General features: G+C 42.0%; 1 protein-coding gene across 5 annotated transcripts in view; it reads right to left on the reverse strand.

The window, feature by feature from the left end:
* Positions 1-480: 480 nt before the first annotated feature.
* The window catches only part of IQCK (IQ motif containing K), a 123675-nt gene continuing 104550 nt past the window's right edge, over positions 481-19605 (reverse strand). For all 5 annotated transcript variants that reach the window (XM_060648656.3, XM_060648654.3, XM_060648657.3 and 2 more), the window contains one exon: positions 481-678. In XM_060648656.3, coding sequence (XP_060504639.3) covers positions 676-678 — 3 coding nt within the window. In that variant the 3' untranslated portion in view covers positions 481-675. The remainder of the gene's footprint in view (positions 679-19605) is intronic.

Below are 19605 nucleotides of genomic sequence, written 5' to 3' on the forward strand. Positions count from 1 at the left end.
GGTAATAAGTTAGCTTACCCATCGAATGAGGAACTTTTCTATAATATTCTGGGGACCTGACAACAAACCTCCTTTGTTACTGTTGTCTGGGTTTAAGTGTCTCACCTTGTTGGATCTACAGTCAGAGTTAAGAGTCAGTCTCCTTTGGAAATGATCGCAGGCAGTATATCTTTTTTATGAAATGAGTAACTTAAAACCAGATCAACTTAAAACCCACTGCAGAGGTTTGGGACTTAAATTTAAATAGTGATTTTTGCAAAGGCAGCCCAGAGTGGGAAACTGGTAACTAAAGCACGTCAACATCTCTTGGAAGCCAGAGTTCGTTGTACATTTTAGTGGTGGCTGGTGCAGAAGAATACACCTGAAACACTGAAGAAATAATATGGATACAAGAATAAAATTTTGAGATACTGTAGAAAGTTAAGATCAGTACTGTCTTAGGATAAACGATACGCACTAAAACATGTGTGCCACAAATGCTATCTTCTGCAGAAAAGATTCTGTATTCACATGTACCAAAAGTAGTCATTAAGAAAGTTAACAGAGAGGAAGCATAATTCGTACATTTTCCTCACAGAGGGTCACTGAAGCTCCGAAGGGAAAAGATCCCACCAGTGGCTAAATAAGGTGGTGGAGTCTTAGCTCAGGCCTCCTCCTCTTTCTCCATTTTGCATTTCACTGCAAAGAAATGGAAGAGAAAGTCAGGATCGATTTGCATATCTAGACAGACTTGTCATTTTGAAAACAGCAAATTTTGATGTGTAGAGTCAATGACACCAAAGCCCAATGAGCACCTGCTATGGTTCTGGCGCCACGGGAAGGACACAGGGCCATTGTGCTCCAGGGACAGAACCTGAAGTTTCAAAACCATGCAATGTTGATGGCCATTCTTTCTTTCCCCAGTTTTAATGAAAAAGAATTGACATGCACTACTGTATCAGTTGAAGGCATACAGCACGATGGTTTGATTTACGTAGATTGTGAAATGGTTACCACAATAGATTCAGCTAACATTGATCTTCTATAGGTACAATAAAAAGAAAAGCGGAAAAAAAACCTCTTGTGATAGAATTCTTGGGATCTACTCCTAATGACACAGCAGTGTTAGCTATAGTCATCACGTGTACGTTACATCCCTAGTTCTGATTTATCCTGTAACTGGAGGTTTGTATTGTCCCTGGTAACCACAAGTCTGATCTCTTTTCCTGTGAGTTTGGTTTGTTTTTTGTTTGTTTGGTTGTTTGGTTGGGCTTTTTTAGATTCCACATATAAATGAGATCATACAGTATTTGTCGTTCTCTACCTGACTTACGTCACTTAGTGTAATACCTTCAAAGTCCATCACAACCATTCTTAATTTAGTTCAGCAGAAGGTCAAAAGGGTGCTTTGCAGGTCAGGGGAACTGAAGAAAGGAAGTTTTACTGAAGATGATGACAGATTCCAGGCTCTTGACTCAGCCCAATCTGTCACCACTCACCTTGCTCCCCCCACCCGCCCAAAATTAAAAACTCAGGATTACACTGGGGTGAATACAAGGTCAGAAAAGAATCTTTTCACGGTCTGGAAAAGAATGTGATATGGGGGATTTCCTGCATTGGCCAAACAGGAAAGTTCACAGAACACAGGATGGCACTACTTGTCCCAGGAGGTACAAGCCCCTCCCCTGGAAAAATAGGGAAACTCAGTCCCCTGGGGGTTGGGGGGTGGGGGTGGGGAAGGAGATGGAATCCTTTCAGAAAGACCCTCTCATTTTTAATAAGTCTTTGCTTCTAAAGGTCCAAGTGCTTGTCCTGGACATTAGTGCCTGAAGGTTCTTCTGAACAAGGTTGTGGGCTCTGGTTACACGTGGAGAGCAGTGTCCTAGCAGAAAGGGTGTTGGGGCTTGTTACCATGTAAGGCAGATGTTTTGATCCAGCCAGGCCCACGCATGGAGTGAGGTGTGGACCCATCACGTGCAACACAGTTACTTCCTGTTGGAAGTGGGGCGAATGCTTTCGTCAGCCCAGGCTAGCCCAGCAGTCTTCAAGCTGGAGCTACACAAAGACTTTCTAAGGGTACTTGGTCATGGTTTATTCAAAGAAAGTCAACCTCTAAATCTGCAGCTTCCAACCGTGGACTTGCAGTTGTGGGATTTATACCGACCCCCTCTCCTACCTCTCCCCGTCCTGGCATTGCCTAGTGTGTACAAAATCCCCAGGTGTCAAACAAGGAGGCAATTTGTCCAACGGAGTCTCCTTTCTATGCTTAATAACTACCAAGAATTATAATGTATTTATTTGGCTTTGTGAACTACTAATGATCGTATTAATAACTCGAACCAGAAAAAGTATTTTTAATACTTGGAACCTGTGGTCACTGGAAAATTCAAAGAAATGTTTTCAATGTGTACATCTTTTTTGTTCTCTATATATGGAAGATCTATGGGTAACCACCATGAACACCCCATGTGCAACTAGACCCTACTGATGACAATGATCCTGCATAGCCAAGGATGCTCTACACCCCTGAAGGTGCTCAGTATCCTGCTGACCCATGATGTGATCCAGATGTGAATGTTTAGCAACTGAGTGGGGATGGCAGAGTCCTGACTTGTAGTATTTGCTGATTTCCATAGTTGATTTTAAGCTACCAGCCTGACCAGGCACAGTACATGGCTGATCTGGGTCTCTACAAGTAGCTATACAGGGAAACCTCAGGAGCAAGATTGTACTCTAGGTGTGATTGGGGGGGACTAGCAATGTTTGCAACACTGGCAACCTGTTAGAAATACAAGCCAACAGCTCCACCCCAGACCTATAGAATCAGAAACAGTGGAGCCCAGCAATCTGGGTTTTTAACAAGCTCCCAGGTGATGCTGATGGATACAAGTTAAAGTGTGACCCACTGTTGGTGGTTCTCTACCCTGACTATGTCTAAGAATCATCCCAGGGCCCCTTCAGAAGCCTGTGAGTGCCTGGGTCTCACCCCAGACATTCTGATGTAGTTGGTCTGAGGCACCAGTGTTTATTCAAAGTTCCCATATGTTGCTACTGTTCGCCAGGGTTGAGAAACCCAAACTGCGGTTGGAATGCCTTTAAAAAAACATGACCATAAAGATCCTGACAGCAGTTTAGAAGAATCAAGAATTCCCCTCTTTGTCTCAAAATTTAAGCAGGTTAAATGACTTCTCTAGCCTATAACTGGCAGACAGATGCTAGAGGCTACTAATAGCCACACAGAGAAGGAAGGATTGGCTTCTGTGAAGAATTCCCAGCCCTTGGATTTTCTGTAGTTTCTCAGACCTGCCTGAAGTTAGAATTCATCTGCTCACCTTTGTCCCAGTATCTTTTTTTTTTTTTTAAGTTTATTTATTTATTTTGAGAGAAAGAGAGGCAAAGGGAGAGAACCCCAAGCAGGGTCTGCACGGTAAACACAGAGCCTGATGTGGGCCTCGAACTCACAAACTGTGAGTTCAAGTTCAATCAAGAGTTGGATACTTAACCAACTGGGACACCCAGGTGTCCCAGCAGTATCTTTTCTTCTTTTTCAAGGTTTTTTTTTTTTTTTTTTTTTTTTAGAAAGAGAGCATGAGCAGGAGAGGGGCAGAGAGGGAAAGAGACTGGATTCGAAGCAGGCTCTGTGCTGATAGCAGCAAGCCTGACGCAAGGCTTGAACCCAAGAACTGGGAGATCATGACCTGGGCCGAAGGCAGACACTCAACCAAATGAGCCACCCAGCTGCCCCTACTTTTGTCCCAGTATCTTAACCAATTCCTGTCCATGCCTTGATAACCTCTCTTAGCCAGCCCACACTTTGACTTTGCCTGGGAAAAACCCGTGTTAGCTCTTTCAGATTATTACACAAAAATCTTCAGAGTAGAGAGCAGAAAGGGATGCTAGGACCACTCCTCCAAACTGAAGAATCAAAAAAATACTTTCTAGAGTTGATGGACTGGAAACAAAGGTGGACATGGAGCCTCATGATGGAACCATCTGGGGAGCTTTGAATATTGTCAATGCCCAGCCCTGCCCTAGCCAATCAGGTCAGAGTCTCTGGAGGTAGGGACTGTCCATTAGTGCAACCACATAGGAAAAGTGGCATTATCAAGTAAAACTGAGTATGCACGTGCCCTGCAATGCAGGGATTCTGCTCCTAGATCCACTGCCTGGAGAAACCCTTGCACACATGTTCTGAGTGACTGAATAAAGATGTTCATGATAGCAGAAAGCTGCAAACAACCCAAATGTCCATCAACAGCTGACTGGATAAATAAATAGTGGTCTACGTGAACGGTGAGTGTACGGCAATGAACATGAATAAACCACGGGTACACCTGTCGGCTTGGAATAGCTTATCGATGTTGAAGGAAGGGCATAAGGCACAGTGTGATACATGTAGTGTGATTCTATTTACAGCAAATCTAAATACTGAGGAGTGCCTATAAAGATAAGAAGAACTCTAAAGAAAGGCAAGGGAACAATGAGCATAAAAGTTACGGTGAGCGGCTTCCCTGGGTGGGGAGGAGCTTTAAAGGTGTTGACAGTATTCTATTTTCTTAACTGGGACGGTAGTTACATGAGTGTCTGCTTCATAGGTATATATGTACTCTATAGTCACTATTGTTTGTATACCCCCCATTGTATTGTTTGTATGCCCCAAAACAAGTAAAAAGAAATAAAGATGGTAGTATATTACTTGAAATTACAAAGTCAACTCGTAAAGGAACAGAAAAGAACAACTTAACTGTTTGGGGAGGGTATAGATGGGGTGTAAGTGAGCTAACCCCCATCTGTCGTAGCAGGAAATCAGTAGATAATGTCAAAAACCATATCTATCGTATCTAAAATCATAACCGTCCAGAGAAACAGCCCAGAGTTCAAAGTTATTGCCATAGCAGAGGGTGCCACAAAGATGATGCTCATTCTGTCCTTCTGTTCATCCTGTACAGCAGTCCCCCACCACCGTGTCCTCGGGGAACACGTTCCAAGAGCTCCAGTGGATGCCCAAAGCCACAGATAAGGTGGGGGGGGGGGACTACTGTATATCTTTTTAACCGTGGGAACAATGTACAAGAATTACTTTGCTAAAAATTAAGAAACAGATTGAAGTCTCCCCCTTAGTGGTTTTCCTCCTCATCTTGGCAGGACAGAGCCTTGCACAGGTGGGACCACAGGTAGGTAAAAGGAGGGAGGTAGGGAGGAGCAGCAGGGGAGAAGCAGGTAGTGATGACTAAATAAAGGAACATGGCTTCCATTTTAGTTTTAGAGACATCATCATGGTTGGCCTCCAACACCAATGGACAGATGCCTCCACACCTCTGCACCGTCCTTGTCCCCCTTAGCAGGCTGGTGTGCAGCCAGTTCCGGAAGGGCTAGAGAGTGGAAAATCCCAGAGAGATGTGCCAGCCCTTCAGCTTCAATTAAAGGCAGTGTGACAAGAAAGGCCCTGCATACTAATAAGAGTTGCTTATGGTTTCCTCCTCTTGGTCACCCTCCTTCTTGTTCCATTTAGTGACAAGGCTGAGAACTCCAGACAGTTGGGAGAAGCTGCCCAAGGCTTGAGACGTAGGAAATTCGGGACCACGGGGTAGTCGGGATGTGGCCTCAGCATAAAGGATCATCTGGGGCAGATCCCCGGGCTACTCCAGACCTTTAGAATCAGATCTCCAAGAGCGAGGCCTGGGAATCAGCATCCCCCATCTCTGTGCCTTGAGTGATCCTTTTGATGTGACAAGTTTGGGAAAGAGTACTGCATCACTCAGCCAGCACGCGGTGCCTGTCTCCTGGGGGCCCAGGTGTGAGACGGTGCTGGGAGGAGCAAACAAGACAAGGCCTGCAGAGTGCTGAGCACTGAGTCTGATCCACAGTTAGGTACCCAGTGAGTACTACTTGCTATTATTTTCAGGGCATGCTCTTTGATCTCAAGGCGCTCACGGTCAAGAGGGGGAAACAGAAAAATAAACAGGAGCTTGTAAGAACCAAGAGATGTGCACACACTGTAGAGAGAAGTTGCTTCAATGATATGTTCATCCATCATACAGTTATGGACTCAAAACAGTACTGCATGTTGAGTTACAAAGAGGAGGCTGGTTCACAATCTCAAGTCACCAATATACTTAAGAAACCTTAAAGTTTAATTTGTTATCCAATGAGCACCCACTTTCTAGGATTCCAGGTAAATAATAAAAGCAAACACTTCTGTGGCACAGACTGGGCCCTTCACACACAGGAAGCGATGGGGAGGTGAGTGTTGTGATTTTGCCCAGTCTGACAGACAAGGAGATAGGGGCGCACACAGGTTATAGCTTGTCCGTGGTCACACCATGGCTGTCTGGCTCCTGCATTCATGCTCTTAACCCCTGCAGGGTCATGGTCTCTCTCGTGGGAGATGAAGATTTCTGTACTCAAAGATACCACAACGAAGTATGCAGACAATGGTGTTCACTACCACATCATTTACCACAAAAACGGTTTGGGAACAATCTAAAGGCCCAACAACCGGGGAATGATTCAGTATCTGATTTCTTTTTAAGTTTTATTTATTTATTTTTAGAGACAGAGAGAGCAGGGGAGGGGCAGAGAGAGAGAGGGAGAGAGAAAGAATCCTAAGCAGGCTCCCTACTGTCAGTGCAGATGCAAGGCTCGATCGTACCATGAGATCATGACCTGAGCTGAAATCAAGAGGTGTGCGCTCTGGGAATGCAAGCTGGTGCAGCCACTCTGGAAAACAGTATGGAGGTTCTTCAAAAAACTAAAAATAGAACTACCCTACAACCCAGCAATTGCACTAGTAGGCATTTATCCATGGGATACAGGTGTGCTGTTTCCAAGGCATGCACCCCCATGCACCCCCATGTTTATAGCAGCACTATCAACAATAGCCAAAGTATGGAAAGAGCCCAAATGTCCACTGATGGATGAATGGATAAAGAAGATGTGGTATATATATACAACAGAGTATTATTCGGCAATCAAAAAGAATGAAATCTTGCCATTTGCAACTACGTGGATGGAACTGGAGGGAATTATGCTAAGTGAAATTAGTCAGAGAGGGGCGCCTGGGTGGCGCAGTTGGTTAAGCGTCCGACTTCAGCCAGGTCACGATCTCGCGGTCTGTGAGTTCAAGCCCTGCGTCAGGCTCTGGGCTGATGGCTCGGAGCCTGGAGCCTGTTTCCGATTCTGTGTCTCCCTCTCTCTCTGCCCCTTCCCCGTTCATGCCCTGTCTCTCTCTGTCCCAAAAATAAATAAAAAACGTTGAAAAAAAAATTAAAAAAAAAAAAGAAAAAAAAAAAGAAAAAAAAAGAAATTAGTCAGAGAAAGACAAAAATCATATGATTTCACTCATATGAGGACTTTATGAGACAAAACAGATGAACATAAGGGAAGGGAAACAAAAATAATATAAAAACAGGGAGGGGGACAAAACAGAAGAGACTCATAAATATGGAGAACAAACTGAGGGTTATGGGAGGGGGTGTGGGCTAAGTGGGTAAGGGTCACTAAGGAATCTACTCCTGAAATCACTGTTGCACTATACGCTAACTAATTTGGATGTAAATTTTAAAAAATAAATAAATAAATAAAAAATAAATAAAAAATAAAAAACCGAGTCACCCAGGCTCCCTGGTATCTGATAATTTATAAACTTGGTAAAACATACAAAACCATTAAAAATGTGATGCTTTTGCAATGTTTGAAGGAACAGGTAGAAACCTCAAGGGGAAAATACAGTGGGGCACATTTGCTATAAATTTTGATGAGGCAAATTTGAAATTGCTCAATACCAAAAGCTAACAATGTCTCCAAGGGGAACACTAAAGCTCTGTCTGTTGGTGCTGGAAGTCGACCACAATGATGTTTCTAAAGGTAAGGTGGAAACCAGGTTCTTTCATTCACCATCTCTGCCCCTTTTTTCCCTCCTATCTTTCTATAAAAAAGTATTTTGGAAGAACAAATGACTCTTGTTTTACATCTATTCCTGATTGAGGCCTTCCACAGTACATCCTTAAATGTGACTGCCTTTTACAAAATCCAATCATGTCCATTACCGCAACTAAGTTATGGCCCAGCATCTTGACCATGTTTAAAAACAAAAAAACAACTACACGTAAAATGATTAAGAGGAAATGGGTGAATTTTTGTTTTCCCAAATGTCTACAATACACATGTATTGCTATCCAATTGGGAAAAACTTTCTTTCTAGAAGAATTATAAGAAAATATACCAGACAGGGGCGCCCGGGTGGCTCAGTCAGTTAGGCTTCTGACTTCAGCTCAGGTCATGATTTCATGGTTTGTGAGTTCGAGCCTTGCGTCGGGCTCTGTGCTAACAGCTCAGAGCCTGGAGCCTGCTTTGGATTCTGTGTTTCCCTCTCTGTTTGCCCCTATCCTGCTTGCACTCTGTCTCTCTCTCTCTCAAAAATAAATAAACATTGAAAAAAGAAAAACAGACAGAAGAATAAGAAGGACTATCAAGAGAATGAATGCCTATATAATATTAGTGCAATCAGAGCTAAAAGATTGGGAAAGGTAGGAAGGAAAAAATTGGGGTCAAATGGCCAACAGGAAGTTAGCTGCAGGAGTCCAGGAGATGCAACCCTCCCCAGTATGGCTAGACCCAGCACTGGGAGACCCTGAGAGATCCACCTGAAGGTGAAGTTGCCCTCATAGAGGTGACCATTCCAAAAATATTAGTGAAATGGGCACTAGGAAGTTTCTGACTGGAGAAATGCTAGAAAAATAATGCTTCCCCTTCAGTTTGCTTGAATGTAGAAGGGTAGACTTTGAAGTCAAGCAGACCCAGTCTCCAAATCCTGGCTCTGCCATTTAAGAGCTGGGTGACCTCCACCTCCAGCCTCATTTGCTCATTTGAACTGAAAGTATAATCATCTCAACCTCACAAAGTCCTTATTAATGTACAGGCACCTGGCCGGCTCAGTCAATGTGACTCTTGATCTCAGGGTTATGAGTTCAAGCCCCACATTGGGTATAGAGATTACTTAAAATATTTTTTAAAAATTTAAAAAAGAAAGGATATAATGTATTTAAAGTGCCGGGTGCAAGGATTGACACGTATGTAGTGGATACTCAACTAATGTGACTTCTTTTCCCCTACGTGGACTGTAGAAATATAAGCTAAAATGCTGCTAGAGAGTTCACTTAGCATTTAAAAAAATTCATATGCGGGGCGCCTGGGTGGCGCAGTCGGTTAAGTGTCCGACTTCAGCCAGGTCACGATCTCGCGGTCCGTGAGTTCGAGCCCCGCGTCAGGCTCTGGGCTGATGGCTCGGAGCCTGGAGCCTGTTTCCGATTCTGTGTCTCCCTCTCTCTCTGCCCCTCCCCCGTTCATGCTCTGTCTCTCTCTGTCCCAAAAATAAATAAAAAACGTTGAAAAAAAAAAATAAATAAATAAATAAAAAAATTCATATGGGGCTCCTGGGTGGCTCAGTCAGTTGAGTGTCCGACTTCGGCTCAGGTCATGATCTCACAGTTTGTGAGTTCGAGCCCCTCGTCGGGCTCTGTGCTGACAGCTCAGAGCCTGGAGCCTGCTTCGGATTCTGTCTCCCTCTCTCTCTGCCCCCCCCCCCCCCACTTGTGCTCCGTCTTTCTGTGTCTATCAAAAATAAATAAAATGTAAAAAAGAATTTTTTTTAAATTCATACCATCTCACTCATCTGCAAGGTATTTCTCTTGCAAGCTCACTATCAAAGAGAGTTAAGAACTTGAAAGTAAGCAGAAGCCAGTGTAGATGTTCAGAAACTCTGTTGTTTCAGTCATAGGAGAGCCTCTGCAACCTCTCTCAGAACAATGTGTGCTCGTTCATTCTTTAAGCCTCATTCTGGCAAATTGAGCTATCAGATATCCCAAGAGTATAACTGAGTTTAGGAACGCAGTGGTGTGTCCCAATGGCTGATAATTACATTAAAAAGTGTACAACATCATTAGTCATCACGGAAATTAAAGGCATGATGAGAGAGCTAATGCACAGTCACCAGCATGGTTAAAATGAAAGAGATTCACCATACCAAGTGTTAGCAAGGATGCAAGGAAGTGGAACACTCCTGTTTCATGAGTGTGAATGGGAAAATGGTGCAACCACTTTAGAAAATGATTTGGCAGTATCCTCTAAAATTAAATATTATATATACTCCCGGACCCATCAACTCCACTCCTGGACAGTCTGCCAACTGAAGTGAGTATTTAAAGCCAGAAAACACATACAGGGATGTTCATAAAAGCGGCATTTTTCATAATAGCCCAAAACTGGACACAACCCAAGTGTTCATCAGTAAAGCAAATGGATATAGAAATTGTAATCATATTCATATGAAAGAATACTACGCATCAGTGAAAAAGCAAACCACTATTACCCTCAACAATCTGGCTGAATCTTCCAGACATAATGTTCAGCAAAAGAAGCCAGGCACAAAGAAGTCCATACTGTGTTTTCTATTTATACAAAGTTTGAGAATAAGCAAAACTATTTTATGGTTTTAGGAGTCAAAATAGAGTTTGCCTTGGGATTTGGGGCTACTGACTGGTTGCGGGCACGAAAGAGCCTGCAGAGGTGCTCGGGCATGTTCTTAACTTGATCTGGGTAGTGGTTATGTGGGACATACATATGTCGAAGTTTGGTTAGGACCAGGGGTGCCTGGGTGGCTCAGTTGGTTAAGAGTCTGACTTCGGCTCAGGTCATGATTTCAATACTTGTGAGTTCAAGCTCTGTGTCGGGCTCTGTGCTGACAACTCAGAGCCTGGAGCCTGCTTCAGGTTCTGTGTCTCCACTCTCTATGCCCTGCCCCTCCCTTGCTTGTGGTCTCTCTCAAAAATAAATAAACATTAAAAAAAAATTTAAAGAATTTCACGTAGGACCAGTGTATCCTACTGCATGTAAGTTTCACCTCAACAACAAATAAACTAAACTAAACTAAACTAAACTAAAATTAAATTAAATTAAATTAAAATAGGAAAATAGGTCTCTGAGGACCTTTTAATTCAGATCCAGGGCCAGAAGTCTTAGGTGCCTCAGCAGTCCCTAAGGGCCCCATACACTTGCAAAAGAATATTAACAATATCACATAATTAATCAAGAAACTTGCATTAACTGAATGCTAGACATTATGTTCATTTATCATCTCATTCAATCCACCCAAGCCACTCTGGGAAGTAGATGTGATCATTATTTCCCTTTTACTGATGAGGAAACCAAGGCTTAGAGACACCAAGCTACCTAAGATCACAGAGCTGAGTAACTGGCCATGCCAAGATTCTAAGCCTGGTCTCTCTGAGTTCAAAACCCATGGTCTAAACCATCAAGTCATAGCACTACAAAGTAAGAAATGAGGTCCCTGATCCCGACCCAGAATAATCCGATGGAGTTTATAGTCATGCCCCATACTTTCCAATTAGGAAGGCAAGGCATGTATAATATATATTACCAAGACTTTATTTCTCTTCTGTCTTCCTGGAGTGAATTTTATTTTGGTGACGTGGGGCTCAATCTCATGAACCATGTGATCATGACCTGAGCGAAATCAAGAGTTGGACACTTAACTGACTGAGCCACCCAGGCACTCCTGGACTGAATTTTAAAATGAGATTATTTTTTGGGGCTCCTGGGTGGCTCAGTCAGTTAAGTGTCCGACTTCAGCTCGGATCATGATCTCATGGCTCATGGGTTCGAGCCTTGCGTCGGGCTCTGTGCTGACAGCTCGGAGCCTGGAGCCTGCTTCGGATTCTGTGTCTCCCTTTCTCTCTGCCCCTCCCCCACTGGTGCTCTGTCTCTGTCTCTCAAAAATGAATAAATGTTTAAAACAATGATATTATTTTTCCATTATAAAAAAACATAGCCATTATGGAAAATTGGAAGAACACAGAAAACATGTGGAAAAATCAATAAAAAATAGCTCCATGTACCCCCAGTGGAGGAACAAATGATGGAAGGTTTTTTTTCTAACAAGAAATAAGTGTTGACATTCGAGGGGTAAATGTCAGTAGTCTGATAACCTTCTTTTCTTGAGAGTCAGATGTTGGCCTGCATTATTTTAAGGAAAGTTGAGCCCTGGAAGCCATAAGGCATCGGGGAGAATCTGACAGTCTTGAATGTGCAATAATTAAGGCATATTGCTGACTTCTAAACAGTGTTACTAAAGTAAACTCAGTGAAGTCTCCTTGAAGGCGGTATTTTAAATGGGAACATTTGGTGCTAAAAGTGACAACATTGGTTATATTGAGACAGAAACATGGGGATTATCAAATTCTGACCCTGGAAAGGATCTTGGTTTCTGGAAAGGGAGACATTTAATAAAAGACTCATTTTTTTATAAGTGAAGAAAGCTGAGGCCCCCAAGGGGGAAGGAAGCCACCAAGGCAAAATCAGTGACAGGGCCATTGGAACAGAGCTTAGTTGCTCAGAGCATACCTTCTGGAAGCAAAATCTTACCATCATTTACCAACTGGGTGACCTTGAGCAAGTCTCCTAACTCCTTTGAAGCCTCAGCTCCCTCAGAGATAGTGAGACCTTCCTCTTGGTGGCATGAAGGATGAAATGAGATGATTCATTGCCCGGCACACAGTAGGTCAGTAGGTGCTCAATAAAATTCTTCCTTCCTTCCTTCCTCTTCTTTCCATCTTTCTTTTCTTTTTCTTTTCTTTTCTTTTCCTTTTCTCTTCTCTTTTCTTTTCTTTTTCTTTCTTTCAGATTTTATTTTTAAGTAATCTCCACACCTAACTCACAATCCCGAGATTAAGAGTTGCATGTCTTCCTGACTGAATCAGCCAGGCACCTCTCAATAAATTTTTTTTTCATGTTTATTAATTTATTTTGAGAGAGAGAGAGACAGGGTGTGTAAGCTGGGGAGGGGCAGAGAGAGAGAGAGAGAGAGAGACAGAGACAGAGACAGAGACAGAATCCCAAGCAGGCTCCGCACTGACAGTGTGCCCCAATATGGGGCTCAAACCCACGAACCATGAGATCATGACCTGAGCTGAAATTGAGTTGGATGCTTAACTGCCTGAGTCACCCGGGTGCCCCTAAAATTATTTCTTAATCATACAAGTAACACAGTGTCTGTAGAAAAACCGGAAAATATGCTATTTTTAAGCAAATATTTAAATGATTTTCTTTAAATCATTTTTTCTAAAAATCAAATTTTATGTGCTATTCAGATGTTTATATATCTATGAGCATTTTCTTTCCACATCTCAATTCACGAGGCTAAGTCCATTTCACAGTTAACTGAATTGCATCAAGACTGGAGTTCCAACAATTTAAACAGCCACCGTCTGCTAGGTTGTCCTTCAAAATTCAGTGTCTTCAAAAGCCTAGTGAGTCATGGGTGTGAATGAACAGACAAACCCCATCAGCCGTGTCTTGTGACTTTTTTATTTATCTCTACATTCTCAGCTGCTGCTGCCAAGACTGAACCTTTAGAAATATCCCAAGCATTTTGAATGAGCCTGGGTATAAACAGTTCTCATCCAGTTCAGACTGGCAGAGGCTCTATATATTAAATGTTGCCTTTAAGTGAAAAGGAAACAAATCCCCCAGTTTATTTTTAAACAGTTCCTTTACAAGAGTAACAATTTAATAACTAATCAAGAAATCATTTCAATCTGTACTGAGGGACTGGGGCAATATTCACTCATTATCTTAGTGCTTGATCCAGAGCCCAGGGCAGGCTGGGTTCAAGTCAAGAAACTCCAAGGACTAAGAAACCAAACTTATCAAACATTAAGAGGAGGGGTTGGGATTCTGTTTCTCTCCTTCTCTCTGCCCCTCCTTTGCTCATGTTCTCTCTCACTCTTTTTTCTCTCTCGAAAATAAATAAACTTAAAACAAATTTTTTTTTTAAAAAGGGGCGCCTGGGTGGCTCAGTTAGTGAAGCATCCAACTCTTGGTTTCAGCTCAGGTCATGATCTCACAGTTCGTGAGTTTGAGCCCCACATTGGGCTCTGTGCTGACAGTGCGGGGCCTGCTTGGGATTGTCTCTCTCCCTTTCTCTGCTCCTCCCTTGCTCATGCTCTCTCTCTCAAAAATAATTAAATAGGGGCACCTGAGCGGCTCAGTTGTTTAAGCGTCTGACTTCAGCTCAGGTCATGGTGAGTTGGAGCCCCATGTCAGGCTCTGTGCTGACAGCTCAGAGCCTGGAGCCTGTTTCAGATTCTGTGTCTCCCTCTCTCTCTGCCCTCCCCCACTTACGCTCTCTCTCTCTTTCAGAAATAAAACAAATAAATATTTAAAAAATAAATAAACTTTAAAATTTTTTTTGAAGAAAAGAAAAGAGGAGGGCTTGGGAATTAAAAACACAAGAGTTTCAACAACAGGGTTCTTCTTAATAAGAAGTCCCCTGGTATACTGAAAAGAAAATGTGAATGTTTCCAACCACAGACAGTGAGAAACATATTTACCTCCAAACAAAATTGCATTTTAGAAAGGATCATTCATATCACCTACGTCATTCTTACCCCCAAAATGTCTCCTAAATGCATCCACTTCTGTCCATTCCCACTGCCAACAGGTCATCTATTCTGCTCTCCACCTGCAGCCACATTCATCTTTTTAGAAAGCCTATCTGATGCTGCCACTGCTCAGTTAAAACCTTTTAAAGGCTCCCTGCTGTCCTCAGGATCAAGTCCACAGTCTTTAACTGCTCTCTCTTGGCTCCACGGTCACCCTGCATCCTGCTTGTGCCACACAGGCCTTTTTTCAGTCCCCCTTCCAGACTCAGGGTCTTTGCTTAGGTACTTTTCTCATCCTAGAAAGCCCTTCCTGCCATTCACATCTAGTTAATTCCTAGCTCACTTCTGATCTCAGCCTAAGGGAACCTATTCAAATTCCCCTGCTGATCTCTCATGGCACCCTGAACTTCTTAGAAGCACTGATCACAATTTGTAATCAAGTAGTTATGTGATTACTGGAACAGTGTCTACTTCACCCCTAGACTTTGAGTTTCTAGTAGAGCAAGGTATTGGCTTATAGTCTCCATTGAATACCCCAACACCTGGAACTAACCAGTCCCACACCCAGAGCAGAAGCTCGATCAATCTTTGTTGACCTAATTAATGAATCCTACTCTAGCTTCCTTTTGTAAGTCCCAACCACCCTCTCTCTCAGCCACTAGGTTGTTGAAAGGACACACATCTTTCCTGGGAAAAGAACACCCAGACTTTAGTATCAGAGAGGTAAGTGTTTGCATTTGAGCCCCAGCACTTACTTATCAGTACCACCTAGGCCCAGTCATTACTCCTCTTGAAGCTTCTGTTTCCTTGCCTATAACATTGGGCTCCCCATGGATCTCACTACACAGGTAATCTTGACATTTAAATATATTAACTGAGATCGCATATAAAAATCCACCAGAAGAATGACCAACACACAACGGACGCAACAAGCACATAATAAATGGTGGTTCGTATTGTGACTCAAACTACTGTGTGCTTGGTTTCCTACCTTAAGCCCCTTTAGCCCCTGCTGCTGCCACAACATAATCCAAAGCAGCAAAATATGTTGGGGGCCTCCTGCTTTCCTTCTGGCATTCCTGTGTCAGCATCTACTGTGTGTTTGTCGATGCTAGACCTAAATCGTAAACAGGCCAGACACAGCCATTGCTCCCTCAGAGCTAATCTATGCTTTAATGAAAAGATAAGGGTTTTCAATATGTAAACAATATCTTCCATAGCTACACAAATGGAATTAAACCATCTCACAGCCATTGCTAAGAAACGATTCTAAGAAACTAACCTTAAATACATACAAAGATTTAGGAATGAAGACATCTATTTGGTGCATGATATTAAAACACTGTTCTTGGGGTGCCTGGGTGGCTCAGTCGGTTGGGCGTCCGACTTTGGCTCAGGTCATGATCTCACGGTCCGTGAGTTCAAGCCCCGTGTCGGACTCTGTGCTGACAGCTCAGAGCCTGGAGCCTGTTTCAGATTCAGTGTCTCCCTCTCTCTGACCCTCCCCCCTTCATGCTCTGTCTCTCTCTGTCTCAAAAATAAATATACGTTAAAAAATTTTTTTTAATTAAAAAAAAAACTGTTCTTTGGTCAATGTGAGAAATAGTTAATGTCTACTCATTTTTTTAAATATATTCTTTAAAAAAATTTTTTTTATTTTTTAAAGTAATCCCTATACCCAACATGGGGCTCAGACTCACAACCCCGAGATCAAGAGTAGTGTGCTCCATCAGCTGGGCCAGCCGGGAGTCACTAATGTCCACTTATTATGACTGCAATTCCCAGGCTGATAAGAAAGACCTGAATGCCAGCCCACCATCTCCATTTCTGCTACCTGTTGCAACTTCTAATATAGCTAGCAACAGTAACAACAATGATGAAAATAAGAATGATGATTATTATAAGTACTATTTATTGGGTCGTGTGTGCTAGACTATACATTCCTTTAATCTTTAAAACAGCTCTATTTTTTTTAAAGTTTATTTATTTTCGGGGGGGGGGTGGGTAGAGAGAGAGGGAGAGAGAGAATCCCAAGCAGGCTCCAAGCTGTCAGCTTAGAGCCCGATGCAGGATTCGATCTCACAAACCATGAGATCATGACCTGAGCCGAAACCAACAGTCAGACACTTAACCACCGAGCCACCCAGGCGCCCTTCAAAACAGCTCTATTATTATTACTATCTGCATGTGTCAGATGAGAACACTGTGGCTCAGAAAGATTAGTGACTTTTCTAAGCTGCAAATGTGGGATTTGACTCTTTTTTGTGACCATTCTACTACTTTTAGGGAAATCACCTCAAAGTTTGAGTTAAAAGATTAATGTTTTCAGTATGTAAAAATATCTTTAATAGCTTCACAAATAAAATTAAACTCTCTTAGGAACGAAGGCAGCCATGGAGGCAATATTTATAATGATGAAGTTCAGAAAGAAGTGTCTGATAGGAAGATAACTAAATTATGTACTATGCATATGTAAAATGAGTTTATAATATAGAAGGATGTTTACAATGTAGAGTTAGGGACACATGAAAATAATTGTTATGGGTGATGATTTCATTGACATAAAGTTAAAGCTAGAGTTGCATTTTCAAAAACATTGGCAATAAAGACGACAATTGGAAATTCAAAGGTCCAAGAATTGCCAAAACAATCTTGAAATAAAGAAGGTTGGAGGATTCAAATTTCCTGAATTAAAACTTATTATACAGTTATAGTAATTGAGACTTTGTGGTACTAGCATAAGGATAGACATATATAAAATGGAATTAAAAGTCCAGAGATAAACCCTTACATTCATGTTCAACTGATTTGTAACAAGGGTGCCAACATCATTTCACTAGGGAAAGAGGAGTCTCTTCAACAGATGTTGCTGGATGCCTGGATATCCACATGCAAAAGAATGGAGTTAGACTCTTACCTTATGCCATATACAAAAATTAACTCAGGTCACCTGGGTGGCTCATCCAACTGTTGATTTTGGCTCAGGTCATGATCTTACTGTTTGTGAGATTGAGCCCTGTGTGAGGCTCTTCTGTGCTGACCGAGGAGCCTGCATGGGATTCTCTCTCTCTATGTCTCTCTGCCCTTCCTCTGCTTGTGCAAGCTCATGTGCTCTCTGTCTCCCTCTTAAAATAAATAAAGTTAAAAAAAAAAAATAACTCAAAATAGGTCAAAGACTTAAATGAAAGCACTTGAATCATAAACTCTTAGAAAAAAAATAAATCTTCATGACCTTGGATTAGGCAATGGTTTCTTAGATAGGATACCAAGAACACAAGCGACAATTGAAAAAATAAATTGGACATCACCAAAATTAAAAACTCTTGCACGTCAAGACACCAAGAAAGTGAAAAGACAGCCCACAAAACTGCAAATTATATATCTGATAAGAAACTTGTGTCTAGAATATACAAGGAACTCTCATAACTCAACAACAAAATGATAGTCCAATTAAAAAAGGCAAAGGATCTGAATAGACATTCCTCCAAAGAAGATATACAAATGGCCAGGAAGCACATGAAAAGATGCTCAACCTCATTAGGCATCAGGGAAGCATAAATCAAACCACAATGGGATACCACTTCACACCCACCAGGATGGCTATAATCCAACAGACAGATAATAACAAGTGTTAGCAAGGATGGGCAGAAATTGGAACTCTCCTTCACTGCTGGTGGGAATGTAAAATGGTTTAGCCACTCTGAAAACAGTTTTGCAGTTCCTCAAACAGTTGAACCTAGAGTTACCATATGACCCAGCAATTCCACTCCTATGTACACACCCAAGAGGATTGAAAATACATCTTCACACAAAACTGGTACATGAACGTTCGTGGAAGCATTATAGAAAATAGCCAAAAATAACTGAACATCCATCAACAGGTGACTAGATGGATGAGATGTGATATGTCCACACCATGGGATATATTCAGTCATGTTATGAGCTGAATTGTGTCCCCCCCTCAAATTCACATGCTAAAATCCTAATCCTCTCAAGTGACTGTATTGGAGATAGGGCCTTTAAGGAAGCAATTAAGGTTAATGAGGTCTTAAGGGTGGAGCCCTAATCCCATAGAACTGGCACCCTCATAAGAAGAGGAAGAGATACCAGAGCTCTCCCTCCCCTGCTTGAGGATCTTAGCTAGAAGGCAGCTTCTGGAAGCCTGGAGAAGAGCTCTCACTGGAACCTGACCATGTTTGCACTCTGACCTCAGACTTCTGGCCTCCAGCACTGTGGGAAAATAAATGTCTGTCGCTTACACCAGCTAGTCTGTGGTGTGTTGTGATGTCAGCCTAAGCTGACTGATACAAGCCATAAAAAGAAATGAAGTATACATAAATGCTACGACATGGATGGACCTTGAAAACATTGTCCTAAGTGAAACAAACCAGTCACAAAGACAACTCTATAGAGACAGAAAGGAGACTAGTGATTGTCTGGGGCTGGGAGGAATGGGGGTCTTGGGGAGTTATGGGTAAGGGGAATAGGGTTTCTTTGCGAGGTGATGAAAATATGCTAAAACTGATGGCAGTCATGGTTGCAAATTTTGTGAATATACTAAAAGCCACTGATTTGTATGCTTTGAATTGTATGACATATGAAATATATATCAATAAAGCTGTTTAAAAAAATAAAGCTATTTCAGTAGTGGTCATCTCTGGGTGGTGAGACCTACAATGACCGACTTTTTTTGTTCATTTTTTCCACAAAGGGCAATTATTACTTCTTTTTGCAATTATTCCTTTTATAATCAGTTAAGAAGAAAGTTACTTTAAAAAATTTGCTAAAACAAAGACCAACAGTATTCTTCTTTTCTACAAAGCTGATAAAACTTCACACCTCTGCAAGAGTTGGATACACTGTAATGACAACTCCCCCTGGACCAGGCTTCTCAGTGTTTAATGTTCTTTCGCATACATTATCTCATGTGAGATTCACAGCCTCTGTGTTGTAAACAAGGCAGATGCCTGTTTTCTTTCTGAATATATTTATATCTTGCTTTCTCCCTAAAAGGAATTGAGATAATTCACAACAAAATATAGTAATAAAAGTGGAAGGAAAAAAAAGAAAAAGAAAGAAAACCAAGTCTGAAGAGAAACAGATACGCTTAACCAGAAGAGCCAATAAGCTGTTATACAAGAGCTTTGAAATGAACTCTGAGGTTCCT

Source organism: Panthera onca, chromosome E3 (genome assembly GCF_046562875.1).
Source record: "Panthera onca isolate mPanOnc1 chromosome E3, mPanOnc1 haplotype 2, whole genome shotgun sequence".
Taxonomy (NCBI): domain Eukaryota; kingdom Metazoa; phylum Chordata; class Mammalia; order Carnivora; family Felidae; genus Panthera; species Panthera onca.